The sequence below is a fragment of the Oculina patagonica genome, chromosome 13, assembly GCF_052425735.1.
Source record: "Oculina patagonica isolate OP01 chromosome 13, crgOcupat, whole genome shotgun sequence".
Taxonomy (NCBI): domain Eukaryota; kingdom Metazoa; phylum Cnidaria; class Anthozoa; order Scleractinia; family Oculinidae; genus Oculina; species Oculina patagonica.
Window position 1 is genome coordinate 15,564,311 of NC_135770.1, and position 22,977 is coordinate 15,587,287.

Consider the following 22,977-nt stretch of genomic DNA (forward strand, 5'->3'; position numbering starts at 1 on the left):
TTGAGATATTGCTGAAGGTTTGATTAACATAATTTGAAGTATTTTTTAGCGACACAAGAGTCAGTTGGGGAAAGTCGACTTCCAGGTGCAAAACGTTGCAAAACAGGTGGTATTAAAGATATTTTTAAAAGGTGCGTGTCTTTCGTTTATAACCTGTAAACAGGAATCATCCCTCATACCAAAAAGCAATCAAAAACAAAATGGTGAGCAAGGAAATCTTGGTCAGACTTTTGAGCAACTTACTATTACGTTCATAATTATCGTGTATCACTGCACAGATACTGTTATTGGTCTAACTTATTTGAGATTCATAAGTTCGATTTCAATGGTCATCTATCTTACCCCGGCAGTGACTCAGTGGAAGGCGGTTTAATTGAATTGAATCCTATGCGAGGGACGTTTGGTAAAATATTGTTATGTGTGGAAAATAACCGCGTTTACTAAGATCTAAAATGGCCAGCTGAAAACAGCAGTCTAAGCTACCATACCAAGAACACATTTAAAGAAGGAAAGTTTCAAAATTAAAGCTAGGTAATCAAAAGACAATCGGCGAAAAGAAAATTGGTTATCAATTAATATGTCTACAGTCTGCTTCGTATTCCATCTTTCTGATTTGGAAGTTAGTAGCGTTGGTGGGATCAACATACGTAATGTAGATGTGGACAGCTGAGCAGTTTTTATCACTAAGAAATTCTATAATCTAAATAAACATTTAAAGCTTGCTTTAACGACTGCTGCTCTAAATCCTAAACTTAAATTTAATCAGATATGTTATTCCAGGGAGAGACTGGAGTTCATTTGATAATCAACGGCGAACAAGCCAAGAAAAACAGTTCAGTGATGAATAAAGAAAAATGACGATGTTTTACTTTCGATAATTTTTGCATATTGCAGGTTCGCAATTTTTTATCCATCCGATTTGTTGTTCCGCAAAAATCCAAAGTAACAAGGAAATAAAACTCCAGTTCTGTACAACACTACTGTGCGTTAAGTTATCTCAGAGACCTCACTTAGGCTATTATTTCACTTTTACTTTTGGAAAGTCTTGAAATCTAAAGTTGAGATATGAGAGTCAATATTCTAAGCGCCCCAAGAGTTCCGTTACTCTTAAGGTTAGCTTACGTTGAAGTGGTCAATATTACGACTCCTGCTACTTGGGAATTATAACACAAGTCACCTTTCAGTGTTAAACTGCACAATACAACACATATCTAGTATCAAGCAACGGGACAAAACACGAAGCCACATGCACACATCGTATACCTTTTGTTTGCGTTGCAACTTGTGCCAAAACAAGCTATAAAAGGTTCATGGGCTCGAGAGCTATCAAATGCTTTATACTGCTGTGGTGTGCATACGCTCTGTGCCGTGTAATTTGAAATAACTTTTCGTATTCTGTTTTACTATGAAAAAATTTCCTAATTACAACTCAGCTAAGTGGCTTAATTTTTTTACTGTGCCATGCTATCAGGCCGAAAACCTTCGATAGAACATACCTCATACCCAATTCCAAACCTGGGTGATCAGAGGTTCTTGTTGCGATATCCTTTTCTAAACTACGGTGCACCGCTTTTTTAATAGTTCGCATACGATACTCTAGCTCGGACGAGAAGCAACACAAACTGCTGATACTCCTTGCGAATTACTCTTCATTTCTGACATACAGATTATTTGTTGTTAGATCATGTTTTGTTTCATTTCATTAGGTTGGCAACTGGAGGAAGTGAACAAAATCATGCAATTTACAGCAAAAATGTCAACGGACCCGGCTTTCTCGAGTGATGTAGTGCCAAAGTTTTATCTCAACGCTTCACTTGCCCTGTGGTATGTTAGTGCTGTAAAATTTGATTGTTGTATATATACAGGCAAAGTTGGATTCATAATGTTCGCTGACTTCATATCGCAGGAATTGTACGGTGTTTAAAGGACGATTAATGTCATCCGTGATAGGCAGGAATTTTGGATTCCAGTCTCGTGACTTTCAGTACGGTTTTTGACAATATTTTCTGCCCTTTGCTTCTGATGCTACCTTATGATGCCGTCAGCATGGCTGACGACATCATGTTTATAAACAATAGTTTAGTAATTTCAATTCAAACTGAAAACTAACGCCGAAATGCAAATGTTTTATGCAGGTATGCTAGAAAGCAGGATTGGGAAAATGCTGACGTGTTCAGCGCTACTGCTACTGGTATGTTGTTAACAACTAGTGCTGTGCAACCAGGGATTAAATTGAAGAAATATAACATAAAACGGACCAAGATATGAAGAACAAACCATGTGGAACTAAATATTAAAGAAAAAATCAATTGCATTTGTTACAAACCTAATAATAAAAAAGGAAAAATCTTTTTGAATCCGGCCATTTCAATTTCAAGTTTTCAAAAGTGTGTATACTACAGGCTAAGACCAGTAGTATTTCAGCCAAATTTGAAATACCTACATGTAAAAATTTCAGTTTCCATGGCAACCTAAATGACCGAGACAATATGGCGGAACGATTTCCGAAATGCGGGGAAAGAAATCACAAAACATATATTTTGAAGAATTTTGAAATATTACTCGAGGTATTTTTCCCAAATACCCTAGAAACCATGTTATTACCTGTGTAAAAATCGGCCTGCACTCTCTTTCAAATTTCACATTCGGTGGAAAACTCAGATAAAAACCAAATTATATATTAAATATCGGACTTTCTTATTGACCGCTCTGTCGAAACACTGACATTCTAGACAACTGATTCTCAAAGCACACTTCTTATTTTATTTCGCGCGAAAAAAACAAAGCGGCTGTTTCTACTTGCTCCATGCATTGGAATAACGAAAATTTTTGTTGCATCACTTTCAATAACTTTGTATAATTTTAATATTTTCCAGCCCTAGAACCTTCCAAACTCGAGGTATTTATGTCTGTTCATGGCTTTGCTAAGATTGTGGAGTTTTGGCTGTTGAAACTTCACGAGGATGGCAAGAACAAACAATATGAACATCAAGTACACAAGGTAGGTGTCGATTTTATTTCAGTGGTTCATATGCGAAATAGGTTGACGATTACCAAACGTAGGGGTGGTGAATGGTCCTTCAAAAAATGCGTGTCTCGCAAAAGTCTAGCCAAATTTCAGAGGTCTCGTCGTCTCGAATTTTTTGAAGCCTTCTCGGAGTCTCGATTTCTTATGCAAGGCTAAAAAGGTCTCGGGCACGCAGAAAATAAATCATTCTCGCCGTCTCGCAAAGTCTAGTCTCGCATTTACCATTCGACACCCCTAAACGTATTCTTTTTTTTCTTTAGATCTGTCAAACCCGTCGCCTTCGTTTAGTCGTCAGGTTTTTTAATTTTTTTGTTTGTTAGCATTCTAACTATTGAAAACATTAGAATGACCCTCTAGAGAATAAGTGACAAGTAAAACAACAACAATCATGAAACTCCAGCGTTTACATGGATTCCCGCAACTTTGAACACATTAATATTTTTTGTAGTTCGCGCGGTAACTGTAAGCGATGCCGTTTTATTTAGCGTGGCCGCGTTTTACATTCTTTTGGAAAGAGTTATAGCCTTATGCATTCACTTATTATTGAAAACTTCAGATAGGCGAAAAGCATCCACTGGAAAATCTTAGTTAATACAGGCAATTTATTTGTGAGCACGCCTGCGTATTCACGTAGCGAGCTCTCAAATAACATTGTGTCTTACAAGAAGTAGAACGAGCGTCGGCCAAATGGCTCAAGGATCTGTTTTGACAATTGTCTCGCTTTATCAATTATTTGGATTGTGATGTTATCAATTCCAGGCCCTGAAGAAACTCAAAGACGCCCTTTATCATCACCCATTGTTTGAAGCTCGCCGACTACTTTTCCTCTCTTATCATAATCTTCTTCGTGGCAAGAAGGACGAGTGTAAAGCCAAACTACGCAAGTGTTGTAGCAAGAGCAAAGACATGGGCCTGTGGCTTGATGTAGAATGGGCCAACAAGAACATGAAGGAATGGTTCAGCGACTTAAGAGAATCTGGAAGTGTTTACCAAGGCACGACTATGTTTGCACTGCCTAAACCAACACGGACTTAATCCTTCGTCTTTTTTTAATTTCAAACAGTCACTTATCTATAACATGTATGTTATTATTTTTTTTTCTGCATTCTAAATTTGAGTTAAATTTTATCCATCTAATGGAAATAAATAAATTTTTCTAAAAATCTGAATTTTGTATACCATGTATAAAGAACTGATTACAGCGATGTAACGTTTGATACTATCTAAACTTCGCGTGTAAATGTTTTTTGCTATCAATTGACGAACTCAATATGGTTTCCAAAATACAGTTCTTCTTGGCTGAACAAGCAAACCCTACAAATAACAATTGTCGTTGGATTATTGATGCCAGCATGCTGACTGAAAATTAACATCATCCAACACTAAAGTTCAGTTTGACAGTTTTTCCTCTCCTAAACGCAAAGTTTAAACAGGAAATGTAAATGAACGTTTCCACTGTCCACTACACAGATAAGCGAGTTTTGTCACATTGACAGATCATCGCGATGCTGGACTCCTCAGTCAAACGCTAGAAGGCAATTCCTCTTCTCGTTGGTCTGCACAAGCTCATTTGTAGGTCATCAAAATTGATCTTCACATCTTTCACATCATTTATTTTACAATACCCATCATCAGTTACTGTATTTATGCTGATCTTTTTCTCTTCTATTGGCTCCCAGCTTCCCGTGTTGTTGCCATTTGAGTCTCCAGCAGGGTTTTCATTGACCAGTTCCACATTTTCGTTGGAGTCCTGGCGGCATTCCTGGTTGTCTTTATCAAACACATCGTCGTCAGCGGACTCTTCCATAACGCTGTTAAATGAAGGCACGTTGTAGTATTCACTTGTTTCATCCACAGCACTCAAATCCAAGTATGGATTATCCTTTTGCATCATCGTCTCCAGTCTCTCTCTTATTTGAGTAAAGTTGGGGCGCCCTTCAGGACTTTCCCTCCAGCACTCTATCATCATGTTGTAGCTGCAGAATTAAAAAAAAGTTAGTACAATTATGCAACCCTAATATTAAGGTGAGCATTACTGGGGGAACTTGGCAGGGATATCGCATTTGTTGAGAGCCGATGTTTCTTGTCTGCTAGTGAAAGTAATTAGTTAGATCTTCAGCTGTAGTTAAGCTGAATTAAATAGCACCGGTGCCAAGCTTTTAGAAAATGACCAATTCTTCTAGAACACTGACTGAAGTTATAGTTGTTAATGAGGCTTAGATATGTATCCTGTTTGATTATGTAGCAACTACTTACAGCTCATCGTTGCATGTGTCTGGTTTTTCCATTCGATACCCGTCTTTCAGCAAGCGAAGAAGCTCTCTGTTGTCGATTGTTGGGTATGGCGTTCCACCTGTTGTCAGAAAAACAAACAAACAAACAAACAAACAAACAAACAAAAATCAACGTTAAGATGTGAATACAAATTTTATTACGGATTAACTTGATATTAAGCTATATTTAGTCGTGAAAATCTTGTAGTAAGGCCTGGTTCAAACTTGCGACATAATGACACAACAAGCCATAGGTTGGATGTAAGTGTTAATGAACCAAAATCTGAACATACGCTAAATTGGTGAGTCCTGCGCAGTTTGAGAAATAACAAATGAGTACTCTGCCAAGTTCAAGTGCCATCAGTAGGGTTTGCCAGCTGCCATAACTGTGTATTAATCTTGCACTCACTTTCGAACGCGAACAAGTGAGCTTTCCTCCGAAACTGATTACAGCATACCCCTTACTGTTGGTATCCTTCTTAGATGTATCTTAATTATGTAAAATTAACAATCAATTTTTTCCAACGTACCAAGAGTGACTAACTCCCAAAGAAGAACTCCAAAAGCCCATCTGCAATGAGAGTCAAAGAGCTGTGTCAGCTATACAAGGCCTACATACAAGTAAAATTCAAAGCCATAGAATTTGATTAGTACTTACACATCACTCTGAGCCGTGAATGTTTGATCGAAGATGGCTTCAATTGACATCCATTTTAAAGGAAGTTTTCTGTTTCTCTTTGCATGGTAAACTTTCTCTTCATAAACGTGACGAGTCAAGCCAAAATCTGCCACTTTGGCAATTTTCTTTTCCCCGACAAGAACGTTGCGGGCTGCTAAGTCTCGATGGACAAATCCTTTTTTGGCGAGGTATTCCTGCCAATGAAAAAAGTTAAACAAGAATTCTAAATTTTTATATGCTTAACTACACTGTAACTATGATTTCGAAGACATTGAAATATGGCTTAGTAAAATGAGAGTCGCTGATCTACATTAGTATAGCTCCTTTAAATGGTTGCCGTAAGTTTGCGAACTCCTGCTTACCATTCCTTGGCTGATTTGCCAAGCAAACGCCATTAAATCTCCTGGAGTTAAGATCTCTTCCTCCTTGTCTGACTCCTCTTCACCCTCTTCGGTATCCAGGCCTTTGTTTTCCTCTCCGGATTTGTCTTCAGCTTTGTTAGAATTGAAAGATAGAAGCTGGATGTTTTCATTCTTTTCTTTTTGCATCTCTGGTGCGTTGACATAGACGCGGTCACTTTTAGTTACCTGATCAAAAATGAAATAAAAGAAAAAAACACATCTTTTTTGGTCTTGTAGGCAAACTGACAAACGTAATAAAAAAAAACTAAACATTACAAACAAACAAAACAAACAAACAAAACAAACAACAAACAAATCATCTGCACTTAGTAACGACTAAAACGTAAGTATATAATAAGTATAGTCCCTTCAACAGTTGCTTTAGCTCAAAAAACAACAACAAAAAAATAAAAAAACCCGGTGTTAATACGTGAGTTACAATAATTAACTATTGTTCGTTCTCTTTAAAGTGTATCACAATCTAGTGTAAATTCAAATCACATTTGTAAACAAACTCACAACTGATGCATATCTGACGATCGTTAAACGATCGAAACAGGTCTTGTTGCAAATTGAAAGTGGTTGTTCATTTTACAATAGTAAAGAGAGAAAAAATAGCCAGATAGAGCGTGGTAGTTGCATTTTATACCCTCACTGATATTCCTGTGGAATTCCCGTCAGTAAAGTATGTCTCGCAATACGTTGAACGGTAAGGTCCTCGAGAATCATCTCCAAGATACTCCTTGACCTGAAATAACAAATACAAATAAACAACAATTTTCAACTCATGAAAGCTGTGGGATCACACAAGAACATTGTTAACATGCTGGGCTATTTAATGCTGAGCCGGGTTAATCTTGTAATGAACTAGCATCCTATCCAGGGGGAGTGTGTGGGGAGAGGGCTACTGAAACAAGAGCTAAGGGATTCTATTATTAAATATCTAAAGCAAAACATGCTCAATGGGAAAGCCTTTTCCTTGTTTAAGAGAAAAAATTTCGCAATAATGCGAGAAGTTTAAGTGTTTTTTGATGCTCTTTGTTATGTAAACTCTGGGAAACAAGAGAAGCTACAAGTTTGTTTGTGGCTTTGTTGCATAGTTAGAAAATAATTAGCCGAAAAGAACATTCAATTGAAAATTAACTCATGATCAACACACAAGCATAACGCAAATTTTACTAATTGCCAAAGAGAGTAAGAAATATATAATTAATTTTGGAGTTTACCTTCCCCCTGTGTTTTCGGAGGTAATGTAGAAGGTCACCATACGGAATATATTCCACCAGTAAGAACATGGGTTCCTGCACAGTACAGCAGCCCAGCATGTTAACAATGTTCTTGTGTGATCCCACAGCTTTCATGAGTTGAATTTCCTCCAGAAAGTCTCTTCTTTGGTCGCTATCTGACATATCTAAGTTATAGAAAAAAAGGTGTATGTGGTGTTTAGTTGTGTTAACGACATCTGTATGCTTTAAAAGATAAGATCGTCCACTGTCGTATTATTTGCAAAAAAGGGCCTGATGCAATGGGTCTAAAATTCGAGTACGAGGGACAAAAGTTACTGTCGTCGCCTATGTTTTAAAAAAATGCATCCGCAGAGAGTTTCGGCTTTATAAGGCAAGCTTTTACTCATAAGACCCCATTATTATCTATAACCGAGCTGAGCTCAAGAAAAGTACTATATGTGGATAGAGATTCACCTATCTGCTATCTTGCAGAATGTTGCAAAGAAATGGTTAGCAAAGAATACTCACTATGAAGCATTTTCACTGCAACCGTAAACACCTCATTTCCTTTGATGGTTTCATTTCGCGTGGTTTTCATAGTTGACATCAAAGACAGCTTCTGACTGGGCGTAGTAAGTTCTTTGAGGGCTCCCTTGTAGACCTTACCAAAGGCCCCCTCTCCAAGCTCCTCCTCCAAAGATACTAGGTCACCATCTACCTCCCAGTGGTCAATCATTAACGCGTGTTTACTAGTGCAAAGTAGGGGTACAAAAATATCAAACAAATACTGTAGGAAAATTCGTTGCATGCTTATTGATAGTGATAGTAGTACTTGTAATTCAAAGCAACAGAATGATCACTGTTGATAGCACATTATGAATATCGACGAAAATGAAACGCCAATAAGTCATGACAACTAGCTGTTGTCATGAAAATATCTTGATCTTAAGTACAAGTATCACCTATCAATTTTCAATATTATTGTCATGGAGAGAAATCTAAGTAGACTTAAACAATGGTAACCTCCTAAATGATCATCACTTGATCTGAACTGGATGGTAGCAGAGATCTAAACATGATAGCCGATTTTGTCTGTTGGAATCGTTTTTTTTTCCCGGAATTAGTGATAAACCCCTAAATAGGATCGTATTTGAAACTTTTAAAGACAATAGATTGCTGTTTACCCTGAAACAAGTCCTCTGGCCTCCATCTTCTTCTGTCTTTCTCTGTGACACCAAATCATTAAGCATAGTACAATGAGGACTAACAGCAGCAAGCCGATAACAAGTCCAGCAGTTTCACCAGGAGTCATTGATCTGGAGGCATCTGTGCCTGATGAAAAGAAAGATAAGCCAATGTGTTTACCTCTACGTTGCTAACAGAGGATATTGTAGATAACCAAAAATGTTCTATATTGTCATAATTTTTTAACACTAGTAGTCAATTTTATAAACTAACGTAACGTAGCTCAGAAGTGGCCCTTCGAATTGCCATGTTACAAAACTGCCGATTGGTCAGAGTAAAGGACGTTTGCCAATAGGACTTTTTAATTCAGTTCAAATCAAACGCCCTTACCAGAAAGCCATCATGTTTCTGAAAAAAGAGGAAGAAAAGGACTTTGTACTAAAATTTCGTCAACTTTTATTCCATCCAGTGATGTAGTTAACAACAACTTTCGAACTGGCTTTTAATGCTCCTCACTCTTTTGAATATGTCACAATCTGTTTAGCAGTGTGGTTATGAATGATTTTGGTGATACACATCAAGGCTGTATGTAAACACTGTTTCTGTGTAGTTAGAGTTATTATAGGCAGAAGCAGGCTTTTTACTTGGTTTTTCAGTCTTCAGGATCGATAGTGTGGCCTCTCTTCCGGTGACCATGTTCACAGCAAATACGGGAGTGACCTGAAAACGAGAGTGGTAAATGTTAAAGTCTAGTTTTTAAATTAGACTTTAACATGAAAGCTGGCTACAGAATGCGCCCAAACCAACAACAAAGCAACAAAAACACACTGTATTGTACCCATAACAAGGCTTTTAACTGACATTAACCAACCTTGAATTCGATTTTTTTACCCAGCTGGATTCCGTCAATTGTGACGTTCGTGTTTTTCTGCAACGAAAGTAAATAGTATGATATTAGCGAATTGATCAACATAACTATCATTTCGTGGTTGGAAGATTAGTATGATATATAAGAAATATTGGAATTTTTTAAAATTTTTTTTGTGGGTTTTTTTTTCAACTCTGTATCAAACACTACATAGTCCGTACGGACCGCTCGTTCTCAGACTGATGAAGTGATTGAAGTGTACTTCTGTTCCCTGAGAGGTCCGCTTAGATGATTGACGGAAGCGGCCGACGGTAAAAAAAGGGAACCGTTGTTTGAAGCAGAGTTGGCACGTTATTGAAAGACACATGTACACAGTAAAACTTTCTGCAAAAAATTGCAACAATATATCACTTACTGTTGTAAAAACTGCGTCAAAATCAATAGCTCTTCGTCGCATCTTGCCAACACTTTTCTGGGTACTATTGGTTATTTTATAACTGTAATGGCTAACTGCACTGTGGTTAAAGAGTGGTTTTTGCCATGATACTTTTGTGCGGAATGAACCATCAGAAGTGGGAACCAGTTCATCGTGGCTTAGTCCGACAACTTTCAACAGTTCCTCTCTTGGTGCTGTAAAGACGTAAATTAATTGAGAAAGGTAAGTTAAATAAATATAGTTGTTGGGCAAATCGGTAAAGACATGGAAGATGCCATTGGACCATGCCATTTCATGGTCTTCTAAACTCTCGATATTAAGTGTGTTTAATCTTTGGTGTCAATGCAGCAATTTGGAAACTCCACAGTGTAGACATAAAACAACATTATTTCTGCACGTTTTTCTAGCGCTAATGATGCTACCTCCAAGTCAGTAGGACTGGTTGAGTGCAAGTGCACTGAATAGATTTATACAAGTGCGATGATGACTTCTTTAATATCTCAACAACTTACCCGGAGCACTCGCTTCTGCTCTTTTCATTTTCCCCGATATGTACTTGTCGTTGTAAACAGGTGTTACCTGTAACAAACAAAAAAACAAACAAACAAACAAAAAAAAAACACTTGTGAAACCAAGCCCATCAGTACAACTCATCAATTGATCAGTATAATCAATGAAAAGTAACAAGCAAATATATCCAAGCAACTTGCTATACAAACCTCTCAACCTGATCAAGGTAAAAAATGGCGAGATTTCAGTAAAAACCGAAAGAATATAATGATCAACTGATGGACAAAACTTTCTAAAACCAGGTGCTAATCAAAAGAAACTAACGCTATTTTAAAGCCTTTGTATCTATATATAGTCATCGATTGTGTGTCTAGTGACCAAGCCAAAAATGACATTATACAAGGAAACTTTATTGGATTACAGCTTGTGACTCTGTTAATCATGAAATTTTTGTGTCTCATCGTGAGACTGTGAGATTGAACTAAAGATGTTGAGTCTCACGGCAAATCAGTCGTGAAACATAAGTGGTCTGATGAATAGAAAAAAAAATGGATTGCTATACAGTTAAGATTAACTTTTGCGAGCTTACCTCAATGCTGACATGTTCTTGTGGAAGTATTCCTGATAACAGAAATTGCGTATTTTTCTGTAAACGAGACAAAATAATAAATAGTTAATACTGGACTTTGTCGAAAAATTGATCCAATGCCCAAAATCTCCAAATTATTTTATCTTCCAGTTAAATGGATTTTATTTTATTTATTGTAAATTTCTTATAGATTATTTATAAAAGTTAGTTTGTGCCTTACCCATTAACTGATACCAATAAAGTAGCAGGGAAAACAAACGTGATTCATCACTTACTGTTGTACTTACCAAACCGGTTATCGTGCATCTTGGGCTGTTAACCAATGAAGAGCAAGGAAATTGATCACGTGGGTAGCCTGAGTACTCGTATGACAGGTTATAATAAAACGCGTCTCTATATTGAAATGATGGCGCTTCCCAAGTAAAGCTAACAGCAAATGTGTTGCTCTGTTTGTCTTCAACGAAGTCTCCAGCAGGCTTAAGGTGCTGTACAGTAATCTCTTTATCAGGAGGCACTAATAAGAGATCAAATATTTTTCCGATCAGATACTTGCATAACACAATGAATAGTACAATTACATTGTGATTATATTTTACATGCTTTTAATCGTTATTGGTCCGACAGTGACGTATATCGTGAAGTAACAACCATTCTTGATTCGGTGAAAACAATACTCTGCGCGCCTAACCAATGTTCTTTTGCACCATATGAGGGTTACCTGAAATTACGTTTTCAATCGAATTTACAATAAATTGATGACTTTTCCATCTATTGAAAGTTTAATTGCAGTGGATGAAAAATGGCATAGGATCATGGCTAAGAATTTTACCTCGTGGTTTGGCAATTTAATGGGGCATGTGACAATAACACAAACAGAAAGCCGCATGTAAAGCGCAGAGAATTCAGGAGAGCCCTAATTACTGCTGGCCAGTAGGGAGCTGTTTGGCAAGGTGGATATAAAGTGAATATTCTTCAGATACCTTGACGGTCTGCCATAGCCTATTTTTAGACCGACCAACGGGCAACGGAAATGTTAGAAACAAAGGCAAAAGGCCCACTAGGATTTTGTTAGAAATTGTACTTTTAACTTTTAGTCCCAAGGCCAAGAATAAGATGTTTACTGACTTGGTGCATTAGTTTCCTCTTGAGAAGTAACTGCTCTGATCCTGGTGTTATGATACCGCGGTGTAACCTGTAAACAAACAAATACAATTATAACTACCATGATCAGGGTAGCGGGGAGAGAGGTTCTTAGGTAAGGGGTAGGGGTAGAAATTTACACGAATAAGAACAAATCGATATATGCTTTACTGAGATTGTTTGAAGATACTCTGTAAAACATCCATTATTATCAATACACGCGGCCAAATTGAAAACCGCCCTATTGAAAACACGCGCTTTGCGGGCCGCAAATGACTCCTAGCGGGCTGTTAATGCATTAACGGCCCTGCAGCTGATTGGTTCTCAGTTCATCATCCGATTAACTTTAACCAATCAGCGTGCGGGGAAAACCATCAGGTGCGTACGCGTACAGCAAGAGTCTCGAACAGTTTTTCGACAAGCGAATTGTGTTAGTAGGAAAAATCAAAGTCTATTGTTGTAAACGGGACAAATACAGCCAAAAAAACGGATTTAGAAGCAAATGCACAAGGCGAAGAGACAAAGAGAGCAACTCCTGTTCTTGCGAGAAACAAAACATCGTTCACTTGAATTGTGTATCTCCGGTCGAGCTAAGTTAGCTAAAGCAGTTGCAGGAATTTTACGCCGAAGTTCAATTGGAAAATGTAAGTTTGTAAAGTATTATTATCCATGAATCAACCCGACATTGCTCATTATTTTCAGAGACACTGCAGCTAGCTCGTTTATACTACAACTACACAATAAGACATAAGCCTCAGTAGCATCGTGTATAATTTTCATGCGATAAAGTATTGTGTTATTGAATTGAAAATCATGATGCTAACTTCATTAAACTGAATGTGTTACCTATCTGGATGTCATTTGGCCTTGTTTATTGATAATAATGATAATAAAATGACTTTTTCGGGGATATTGTTTATTTGCTCCCTTGTAGGCCACAAATGACACTACGCGGGCGCAAATAAACAATATTCCCTCAAAAAGTCATTTTATTCCCTTATTGTCGTGCTACCTAAATATACTTTTCTTACAGTACATCTCTTATAGTGTTAATACATTTTTCAAGAAGACCAGTGTCTATGGCAATAAAAAATTAATCATCAACAGGTTATTGTCTTGATGTACCATTAAAGATGAATTCCAGTCCGTACTGCGCAATCTCGGCTGCAATGTTTATCTGAGCCCACCACGAAGGAATGTTTACAAGCAAAACTAAAAATTCCGCGACAAACTTACATTTTTCTTCATTATTAACGCCAGATATCCTTGCAGAACAAATAATAACGAGTAGAAGAACCTTGACGCTATTTCAAACCGACGTTTCAGCTCATCGGAAACTCTTGAACGAAACGAACTGTAATGGCGGACTAAAAAACTTCATGTATGCTGTCACCGAAGTTTAACGTTTCAACGAATTCAAAACAAAAACGAAAACAAACCCCGAGTCTGCGCAGTACGGACTGGAAATCAGCTTTAAGTTCCTCGTAATACACAGTAATAAAGCGTAAAAAGGGTATTGAAGGCAAAACATAGTATGACCTTTACTTACACTAAATTCCACCGGCTGTCCGTGTGAGATTCCATAAATGTTAAAGTGCGTTTTATTCTAACGAATAAAAAAAAGTTAAAAATAAAAAATAAAAAAGCATAGCAAAAGTTTTAAGAGTTGATATGGTTTTGGGGGACGCTGTCTCAAAATAAGAAACGTTTGTATGGAATTTGAAACATGTTCCAAGGCCCATAACTTCGTCTATATTCATCCTTAAGGCATCAAACTTGGTCAAATTACCGATCTCAACATGGTATTTCATTCCGTGGCGTCAGATTATCGATTACTTGAAATCTGAACTCGCCCCGTTCCCGGCAATTTCGGAACGGCCATATGACATAAAAAAAGTTCGTTCGTTCGTTCGTTCGTTCAGTCGATTTCTGCACTTTGGAAGAAACTTCAACAATGCCAAAAAAAACTTGTACACACTCCCGCAGAAAAATAAATCACTTACTGTATGTGACACATTCTCGTTTCCGTTGTCCACTCGATATAAAATTGCATACGATACGATTTGGCTGTAGGCAAACGAAGGTTTCTGCCAGGAGATATTTAATGAATATTGCCCAGTTTGTGGGTTAAATGTGAAGTTTTTAAGCACCAGGCTCTGAACGGTGACTTGTTCGGGATGAGGGCCTGTCAAAAACAGAAAAAGAAACATAGTGAAAAATATAACTATTTGTAAATTCTTCCACCTGAAAACTCCATACATTCGTCTTACATGTGACTCTCTGACCAGGCTTGGTGGAATAAGGTATGTTACATGGTTTGTCTTGTATCGGTGAGTCAGATCTGGTTGATTCCATTTAGCCAAAAAATTATAACATTTCTATGGCTAAGGACTACCCCCAGTAGTTTTTTCCAGCTAGAAATCAATGCTGGGCTGCAGCTTTGAACAGTTTTACAGCCAATTCGAGTCTTCGAGTCCATTCGTATGATATTTTAAAACTTCATATTGGCAGGTATTGTATGAGTTATAATGTTGCAGTTTTTGCTTCTTTTTCGCTAACCAATTAGTTCTTTGTAACAGGTCGTCCTTTAGTAAATCTGGAGTTAAGGTTTTCACCGTTTAAAAAGTATTGTATGTCTTCTAGTTGTGTATTTATTTATAGCTAGAGGCGAGTAGGCGAGCACTACAAATTCTTCATACAGCAGCGCACATAAACGAGTCGAAGGCCTGTTTAATTTTCGACGCTCCATAAAGTTTACACTTTGTCAAGCACAATTAAATTAAAGGAAAAAATAAGTTTACTGACCAGGAGCGCTGGACTTCGCACGATACTCATTTCCACTGACCCAGGGATGCATATATTTTGCTGTAACCTGTTGTAAAATAATAATAACAGAAAAAATGCCTGTTACAATTATCACGAAATCAATGCAATAATAGAGAGAAACAATGGGATAAAATAAAATGTCGTTATGGACCGCAAAGTCGTCCACTGAAAGAGCTCCATAGACAGGTCCGGTGCCGTATGTTTATTTTCGTTTTGGAACCAAGTCGTCAAATTAAATCATGGCACTGAAAGAATTGTGCACGTGAACGCATCGTGTTTATGGTTCGTACGCTCTTTTCTTTAAAGTAAATATAAAATATAGAATCACACGCCTTTCCTTTTTGTGACCAGGATGTGGAGGTCAATAATCATAATGATAGTGCTATAAACTTTCTTTCGCTCACGGAACATCATTACAAGAAAGTGGAACGATCCACGATTGCTTTGAAAGTGGTATTCTGCAGTTACTGTCGACAGAAGTTAGTAACCTCAGTTATATCTGTTTGGCCATCCTTTCCCTTTCCTACAAGCCAATAAAGTGATCTTAAGTGGTAATATTTATGTTGTGACTACACTAGTTCTAATTTTAAGAAACAAAATCAAACCAAAGACAAAAAAGTTTTATGAAATATACTAACATTGAATGAAACAGGCTCCCCATGTGATATTCCATGAATAATAAAGTATGTTTTTCCCTATGTGAAAAAGTACAATTATAAAAAGTGGGTAAAGGATAATGACAAAATATAAAATCATACACCAGTGTAAGAGCCTAAAATAGAGGTGTATCATACTGTCCGGTTTCCGTCTCAAGAAATGCGAGAGGAAAACTACAAATACTAAAAATGGAAATCTTTTGTGTTATTTTTCGCTAATCTTTTAAAAGGGGGACAAAAGTGGGACCACAGGAGGCATTTGAAAGCATTTTAAAACGCTGATCCAACTTCAGGGTCAGTTTTCAGACTATATCTGAATGCACTGCTTCCTTGACAACAAAAATTATGCAAAGCTTAATACGGCTATCTAGCGCAGACCAGCGCGGTATATAGGGCCCGCACTGATTTATAAATATGAGGATGTGAAATGCAAATATATATTTAACTTACTGTGTTTTTTTTGACTTTATCCCCTTCATTCACTTGATATGAAATGTCATACCATAATATTTGACTGTAATTAAATGAAGGCTTCTGCCAAGTGACATTTAAATCAAATTTCCCGGTTTGAAGTGAAAAGGTATAGTCATCTACCACCAGTTTACGCACTGTTACCTCGGCAGGATCAACTTCTGTTGAAACGAGAACAAATTATTTTATCAACTACAAGGATTTCTGCACATGCAAAAACATAATTCAACAAGCGTTAGTTAGATTTTTTAACATTGTCAGTAAATCATTATATATTATATCATAACTTTTTATCATAGTTTTATTTATATCTTAGTCTTATATCTAAGTTTTTAATTCAGTTTGCATAGAAGAGCCAATTTTGTTGGAATGCAAATAAACCATTATTATTATTATTATTATTATTATTATTATTATTATTATTATTATTATTAAACATCTCCATCTCCCAATCTTTCCTTTTCCTCCAATTTGGAGTCCTGGAAAAGTTGTGGGCATGACGTTCAGACGATATTCGTCAACTTTGGAAAGTGGAAAGAAATTTTCAGAAAATCGTAAAAATCCTTATAATTGGTGTTGTTAGTAAACAATGAACGAAAAACGAACGAAAAAAATAGCTGGGATATTCTTCTTGTGTTATATTCAGTAGCGGACTTATGCGCTGCGCTCTTCATTTCAAGTATATAAAATTTGAAGGAGGATTTCGTTATTTTCGCGCGCCCTGATTTATGAGTTCTTTATATCGTACTGGTGAAACTTTAATGAAGGTATTTACCAAAAACTATTTCCCCACCACTGAGTAGCCAATCAAACTGAAACAAGTTTAATGTACACCTTCGTTAAATGTGTATTATTGTTATGCATGGGAGCAGTTTTTTGTATCATGAGAAAGAAGCCGCCAAATACAATTTACCTGTGATGTTTTCCCGACTAGTTTGACGGTCGACGCTGTGGGAAATTCATAGCGACGGTTAAACTTTGAACTGAACAATGGATTCAAGGATTTTTTTATCCGTTTCCATCTTTTATCATTTTGTTTATTCAATGGTGTAACAGTTTATCGTGATAACCGAAAACTTGATTGTGAAATGAGAACAACTTTAGCTCTTCGATTACGGCTTTGGTTTAGAAGTGAGGTCTTCTGTTAGCATTTTTAAGCAAGGCTGTAAGCATAAGCTGACCTCATATTTTATTATCAAACTCTGATAACCATGTTAAGACCAACTGTCTGCAAAGTTTAAAAAAATGTATGGACGGGGTTCATCTTTAACTTATTTATATTACTTATAATACACAACTTAAAATTAATAATGCTAAACAACAATGCCTTGAAGTGATATTTTCTTTTTGTTACTAAGGGCCGAATCGCACTAGCGGACAAGTTTTAAATGTCATGACATTTTTGACAAAAACAAAATTGTCGCGACAAGTCAGAGACATCTTGAAGAGAACAAAAGGTGAAATTATTAGTACAATAGCTTTGCACGTGCTTCTGGCATCCCTGTACATTTCTCAGCACGGCCGTCTTGGGAAAACATTTAATATGCAGTACCACGCGGTAAAAAAATTCTAAAAAAATTTGCATTTAGAGCCCGCGTGTTCTCATGCAGTGGAATAATGAGTCGTCTCAAGATAACTTTTTCTTTTCTCATTCTTACATTGGGCAAATACTTCGCTTATAAACATGCCTTGCCTATCGCGGAAAGATTTTGCGACTGAATTATGATAATGAGAGCCACATCACGGTGCATACTATCGCAAACATTTTGGTGTGCGTGTTGTTATTAGGTCCAGTTTGGGCCAAACACAATAGCCAATCAACAACGTATTTTTATCTGGCATTACGAGGGCATGGGAATGCGACTTGTCATGAAATGTCCTGCCTCGAGGCAGGACTTCGGCCCCTTTGATGATTTGCCCGTTTTGACAAAATTTGCCCTTGTCAAACAAGTCGTACGCACTTGTTTTTGCAATTGTTTGACAAAATGTATCGCGCGTGCAACGCGGACCAATCATAAGACAGCTGCTTCTTTGTTTTCCTAAAATGTTGGACAAGTTGTAGGTCTCGAAAAACGTAATCGCACTTGTGTTCTGCAACAAGTGACTCATTAATGATGAAATCTACCATTTGTTACAAAATTTGTCCGCTAGTGCGATTCGGCCCTAATTTGATTTCAATGTTGTGTACATATCTTATTTTTATTTATTGTCATTTTTTATTATTTTTTTAATTCTATTACTCGTTACTTTATCATATAACAAAGTGCTTCTAGTCCTACTTAAAAATTAATAAATACGAAATTTCATTCGGAAAAATGATTACAGAGGAATTCTTTGCCACGCCGGGCCAGCAGAGCGCTTGAAGCGGCACTCTCGGAAAAACTTTTTGCTGTTTTATCCAATTGAGATCAAAATAAGCACAATTATAGAACTTTTTATCCCAAACAATCGTGTGATTTTTGTTTTTTGAATTTAACGGTTTTTGGCGGGAAAATGACGTCACAGTGCTGAAGGAAAATTTTCATTTTATTGTTATGGCACAAAATGTACATTATTCTGAAAGACCTCGCTGAGATAAAGTGAAATGCGAAAAAATTATGGAAAAGGCTCAATCCGTCTTGAAGATGTGGAGTTTGAAAATTTGAATTTCCCGCCAGATTGAGATATTTCACTGATAATTCTTTCGCATTTCACTTTATCTAAACGACTTCTTTCAAAATCGTGTACTTTTTGTGCCATAACAAGGAAATGAAAATTTGCCTTCAGCACGGTGACGACATTTTCCCGCCAAAAACCGTTAAATTCAAAAGATAAAAATCATACGATTGTTTGGGATAAAAAGTTCTATAATTGTGCTAAACAATTTATTTCGATTTATCTCGAGAGTGCCGCTTCAAGCGGTCTGCTGGCCAGGCGTGATGGTCCATTTTCCATTACACACCAGATGAGGACTTTCGCTTTAACATTTCTCAGTAAATTATTTATTTGATTACTTACGCGGAGTAGATATTGAAAAATTTGTTAGAGTGCCTCCTGGTGTTGAATCCCTGAAGACTGCGGTGATCTGAAAGGATTCGTGACAATATTGAGTTAGAAAGGAGTAGAACAACTCCTATTATCAATCACGCAATTGAAATCACGTTACCCGATCCCCGGGACATAGCGGGCTTGTGGTTTTTTTAAAAAACAAGTCTCTTTTGCCGCCTCATGTCATACTATTGCGCAATTGCAAACTGGAGGGTGAAATATCTGAAACGAACCAATTCCCCTTCTTTATCGATTCCTAGTTTGACTTCCAGGGAAAAACTTGTTGCACTGCTGAAACAACGTTTAACTGCAAAAGAAAATTTTAAATGCACGTTTCATCACCGTGATCACGGCTTTTAAAGTCTTCGTTCTAGTTACAATCATAAAGTTCGTTTGAGTTATCGAATAAAGTTAGTTTACTATTTACAACAAATAGCACTTACGAATACGTCATATACTTCCTTGGGCTTCAGTTTTGTTATTATATATGACGTTTCCTGAAATACGAGGAAAAAAATTGTATGTAAACTTTGAATTGTTTGTGATTGACAAGCCTGTGGTACTTTATATATACTCATATCATAGATACTGAGATTTCTCACGAAAAAAACGATTGCGTACAAATGATACGTAAAATGCATTGCCAAATTGAAAACGTGAACGATGAAAACTCGCTACTGAAAAAATGCCTTTTGTCCAATCACAAACGCGAACGACGAGAACCCACTAGTGAACAACATCGTATCGCCATTTTGATTCTCGTCGAAACACCGGCGACATGTAGGATTTTGTACATTATGCTAGCATTTTTTCGAGCATTTTAGTAAGGCAAAAGCATTGAGCATTATTCGAGCATTTTAGTGGAATTTTCCCGAAAATTTTTTTTTCCCTAGAAAATAAAAAATAAATTTATTTTTTAGAGAAAATGAAGACTAAAACTCAAAATTCAACTACAAATAACTTTCTAGAGATAGTCAACTACTTTCTGTACTTAGCCTTGTAGATGATTTCGAGGATTATGTTTTTTGGCTGTATTTACTAACAACACTTGTACGTTTTTGTAAGTGCTAGCAGTTAACACCATGTTAAAAACTTTGAAATTAATTTTAAAAAAACAGTGGAATAATGAGCATTATCCGAGCATTTTAGTGACTTTTTGGAGGGAGACCGAGCATTTTAGTGGGAAAATGGAGCATTAAGGTGGAGCATTTTAGTGGGGAAACAAAAAGCATAATGTACAAAAGCCTAGCGACATGGCGGAGACACTTTCAAGGTTTGTGTCTTTAATTAAACGGTCCGTCAAGTCGTTTAATGTTGCAGAACAGGTAAACCAAAACACTATAAAGAAAACGAACCAAGATGGCCTTGTTAACAGCGTTCCTTCAAACAATAGGAAGAACACGAAGCGAGATAGCCGAAATTCCCCCTTTTAGTAAATTCGCACAAAAACCACAAAGGAAGGACAAGAATACGAGCCGCCATCACGATTTAGATGATGACTAAGACACTGTAGGTTTGTCCGACGTTTTTGCAGACTGTTTTCTTGACTTTATTTGGTAAAAGCTCGCTCGAGTTCGAGTTTTTCACTGTTTAATTTACCAGTGTTTTATTCTGATTTAAAACATCGAATTCGAACTTCTATCAAAAGTTCTTTCTGTTAAAGTTTTGAGGGTATAAACTGACGTCTCATTTCTTGCAGTTAATTCATTTAATAGAGATTTGATTTTGAAAGACAAAAGATGTTTTAGTTATTATAGTTTATCGAACTTGCAAGTTTTGTACAAGCCTCAGTCAAACTTTCTATCAAAAGTTGTTTCTGTTAAAGTTGTGAGAGTATAAACTGACGTCTCATTTCTTGTTGTTAATTAATTTAATATAGATTTGATTTTGAAAGAATTGTTCATGCTTAGCGTGCGTGGAGGGGGGAGAGAGGAAGCGTAAGAGTTGCCGAGGCGTGAGCCTCAGCTTCTTGAGTGTTCTCCAAACTCCCAAGTGTATCATACCGAAACGCACAGCTAAGCACCATCGTCACATACAAAGTATAAAATGAGAATGGAGGTTGAGACACAAGAACAGCATCAACCTTCCCTAAAACCACAAAAATGTTTTCTCAACACGCAAAGCAAAAGAGATGAATTTGAAGAACGTTACAAAGAGAGAACTAAATGAAGAAGAAAGGAGCTAGGGATGACCGGAGACAATAATTTTTTCAGTTACGATATAAATTGGGTGATACTCAGTAAGTTACTCTAGTTTCCCTTTTACGTCTAGTCTTTAGACTCAACATTTGAGCCTAGCTCCGTTAGCTAATATAGTAGTCTCATGACAGCCGTGAGCCGTAAAAACTGTAAACGCTTGCTTTTCGACTGCAAGGCGTATACTCCAGTAAATGTACTGCTTCGGATCTGCCTAACTAACCATCAGGGTGATAGACGACTGGAGGAGATTGATCGAGGAACAAAAAGCTCTCTGTTCGCCCCTCGAGGTATGCATGCACAAGAGTGAAAACCGCGCCACAAATTTTCCAGTCAAAAGGAAAAGTCCAAGATTAAAATAAAACATCCATCGCCCTAGGAACGGAGGAGCCACGAGAACGAAGGAACGCAGCATACGACTAGCAAAATGCAAATGCACACGTCATCTATATACGCACGGCCGAACGTAGATAGAGATAGAGATACCCAATCTCACCCAGGGCCTCCCACCCCTGTCGGAGGAAAAGGAGGGAGGCGGGGATACCAAACGCCAATAGGAATTAGATGGGCTTGCGCGCGCGCTATGTTATAATTTAGTTTATGGCAGGAATGGGCTTCCTAAAGACGGGCGTAACTGGTAAAAAAGTCGAGCGATTTTGCTCTTCAAAAACCTCAGTATCTATAAAATAAACAAATTACACCATGGAAAATGCTTTGTACGATTTTTATTTACTAGCTGTTTTGTTGTTCGTTTTCTGATACTACTCAACTCGTGAATAAAAATCGTTCATGCGCATTTTCGATGGAGTAATCTCTCTACATATACATATACAATAGTATTAGTTATTCAACACCTAGCTATCATCTGTCTAAGGCCAGGGTTTTTCCTCCCTACCAAACTTTTCTACAAAGACCAGTAAATTCTACCCAAAGGTTTCTGTTATGGAGTGTTTAGAAAAAGAAAAAATTAGGAGCTAAAAAGCAGCCGAGAGAAATCAAGAAAAGCAGTAGACTTTATGCCTTTTTGTTTATAGGGATAACATTTAACTTAAACAAAGAGAAAAGATTGCCAACTTACATGAGATGTCCCCATACCGGGAGGGTCGAGACAAAAAAATGATCTTTGTACATTGTATAAGCCAGAAGACACTGTAAGATTCAACTTGTTTATAGGGGTAGATAGGCGGATCCCATGTCACATTCATATTGAATCTGTAATCATCATCTATGGAGGACTCCCTGAAGCTGAGGTTTCGGACTTTTCTGTGTTCGTCTGGGGAATCAGGAGGATCAACTGAAATATAAAATAACTGGAAACTTAACCTCACTTCTAACCTAAATGAGGGAACTGTCATCTCGCCGGCGAAAAAGACATCTGAAAATTGAGCTACAAAATTTCAAACTAATGACCTAGAAATGCGGAAAACCGTACAGTATCTCTGATTGGTTGCTAACCGCACAAGGAAA

General features: G+C 37.2%; 2 protein-coding genes across 3 annotated transcripts in view; one reads left to right on the plus strand and one right to left on the minus strand.

Annotated features, from left to right (window-relative positions):
• The window catches only part of LOC144634270 (adenylate cyclase type 10-like), a 28,170-nt gene extending 23,985 nt beyond the window's left edge, over positions 1-4,185 (plus strand). For both annotated transcript variants that reach the window (XM_078493179.1, XM_078493181.1), the window contains 4 exons: positions 1,707-1,824; positions 2,136-2,191; positions 2,877-3,001; positions 3,788-4,185. In XM_078493179.1, the coding sequence (XP_078349305.1) occupies positions 1,707-1,824; positions 2,136-2,191; positions 2,877-3,001; positions 3,788-4,063 (575 nt within the window). In that variant the 3' untranslated portion in view covers positions 4,064-4,185. The remainder of the gene's footprint in view (positions 1-1,706; positions 1,825-2,135; positions 2,192-2,876; positions 3,002-3,787) is intronic.
• Positions 4,067-22,698, minus strand: LOC144634272 (uncharacterized). Its single transcript, XM_078493183.1, has 24 exons — positions 22,589-22,698; positions 19,759-19,812; positions 19,286-19,352; positions 16,268-16,449; positions 15,800-15,856; positions 15,141-15,207; positions 14,339-14,520; positions 13,885-13,941; positions 12,321-12,387; positions 11,483-11,709; positions 11,196-11,252; positions 10,609-10,675; positions 10,076-10,290; positions 9,664-9,720; positions 9,437-9,512; positions 8,792-8,939; positions 8,136-8,356; positions 7,608-7,792; positions 7,031-7,129; positions 6,343-6,567; positions 5,960-6,174; positions 5,832-5,872; positions 5,285-5,381; positions 4,067-5,004 (listed from the first exon to the last, which is right to left on the minus strand). The coding sequence occupies exons 1-24, from the start codon at positions 22,601-22,603 to the stop codon at positions 4,557-4,559; spliced, it is 3,126 nt and encodes a 1,041-aa protein (XP_078349309.1). The 5' UTR covers positions 22,604-22,698; the 3' UTR covers positions 4,067-4,556.
• Between the last annotated feature and the right edge of the window lie 279 nt (positions 22,699-22,977).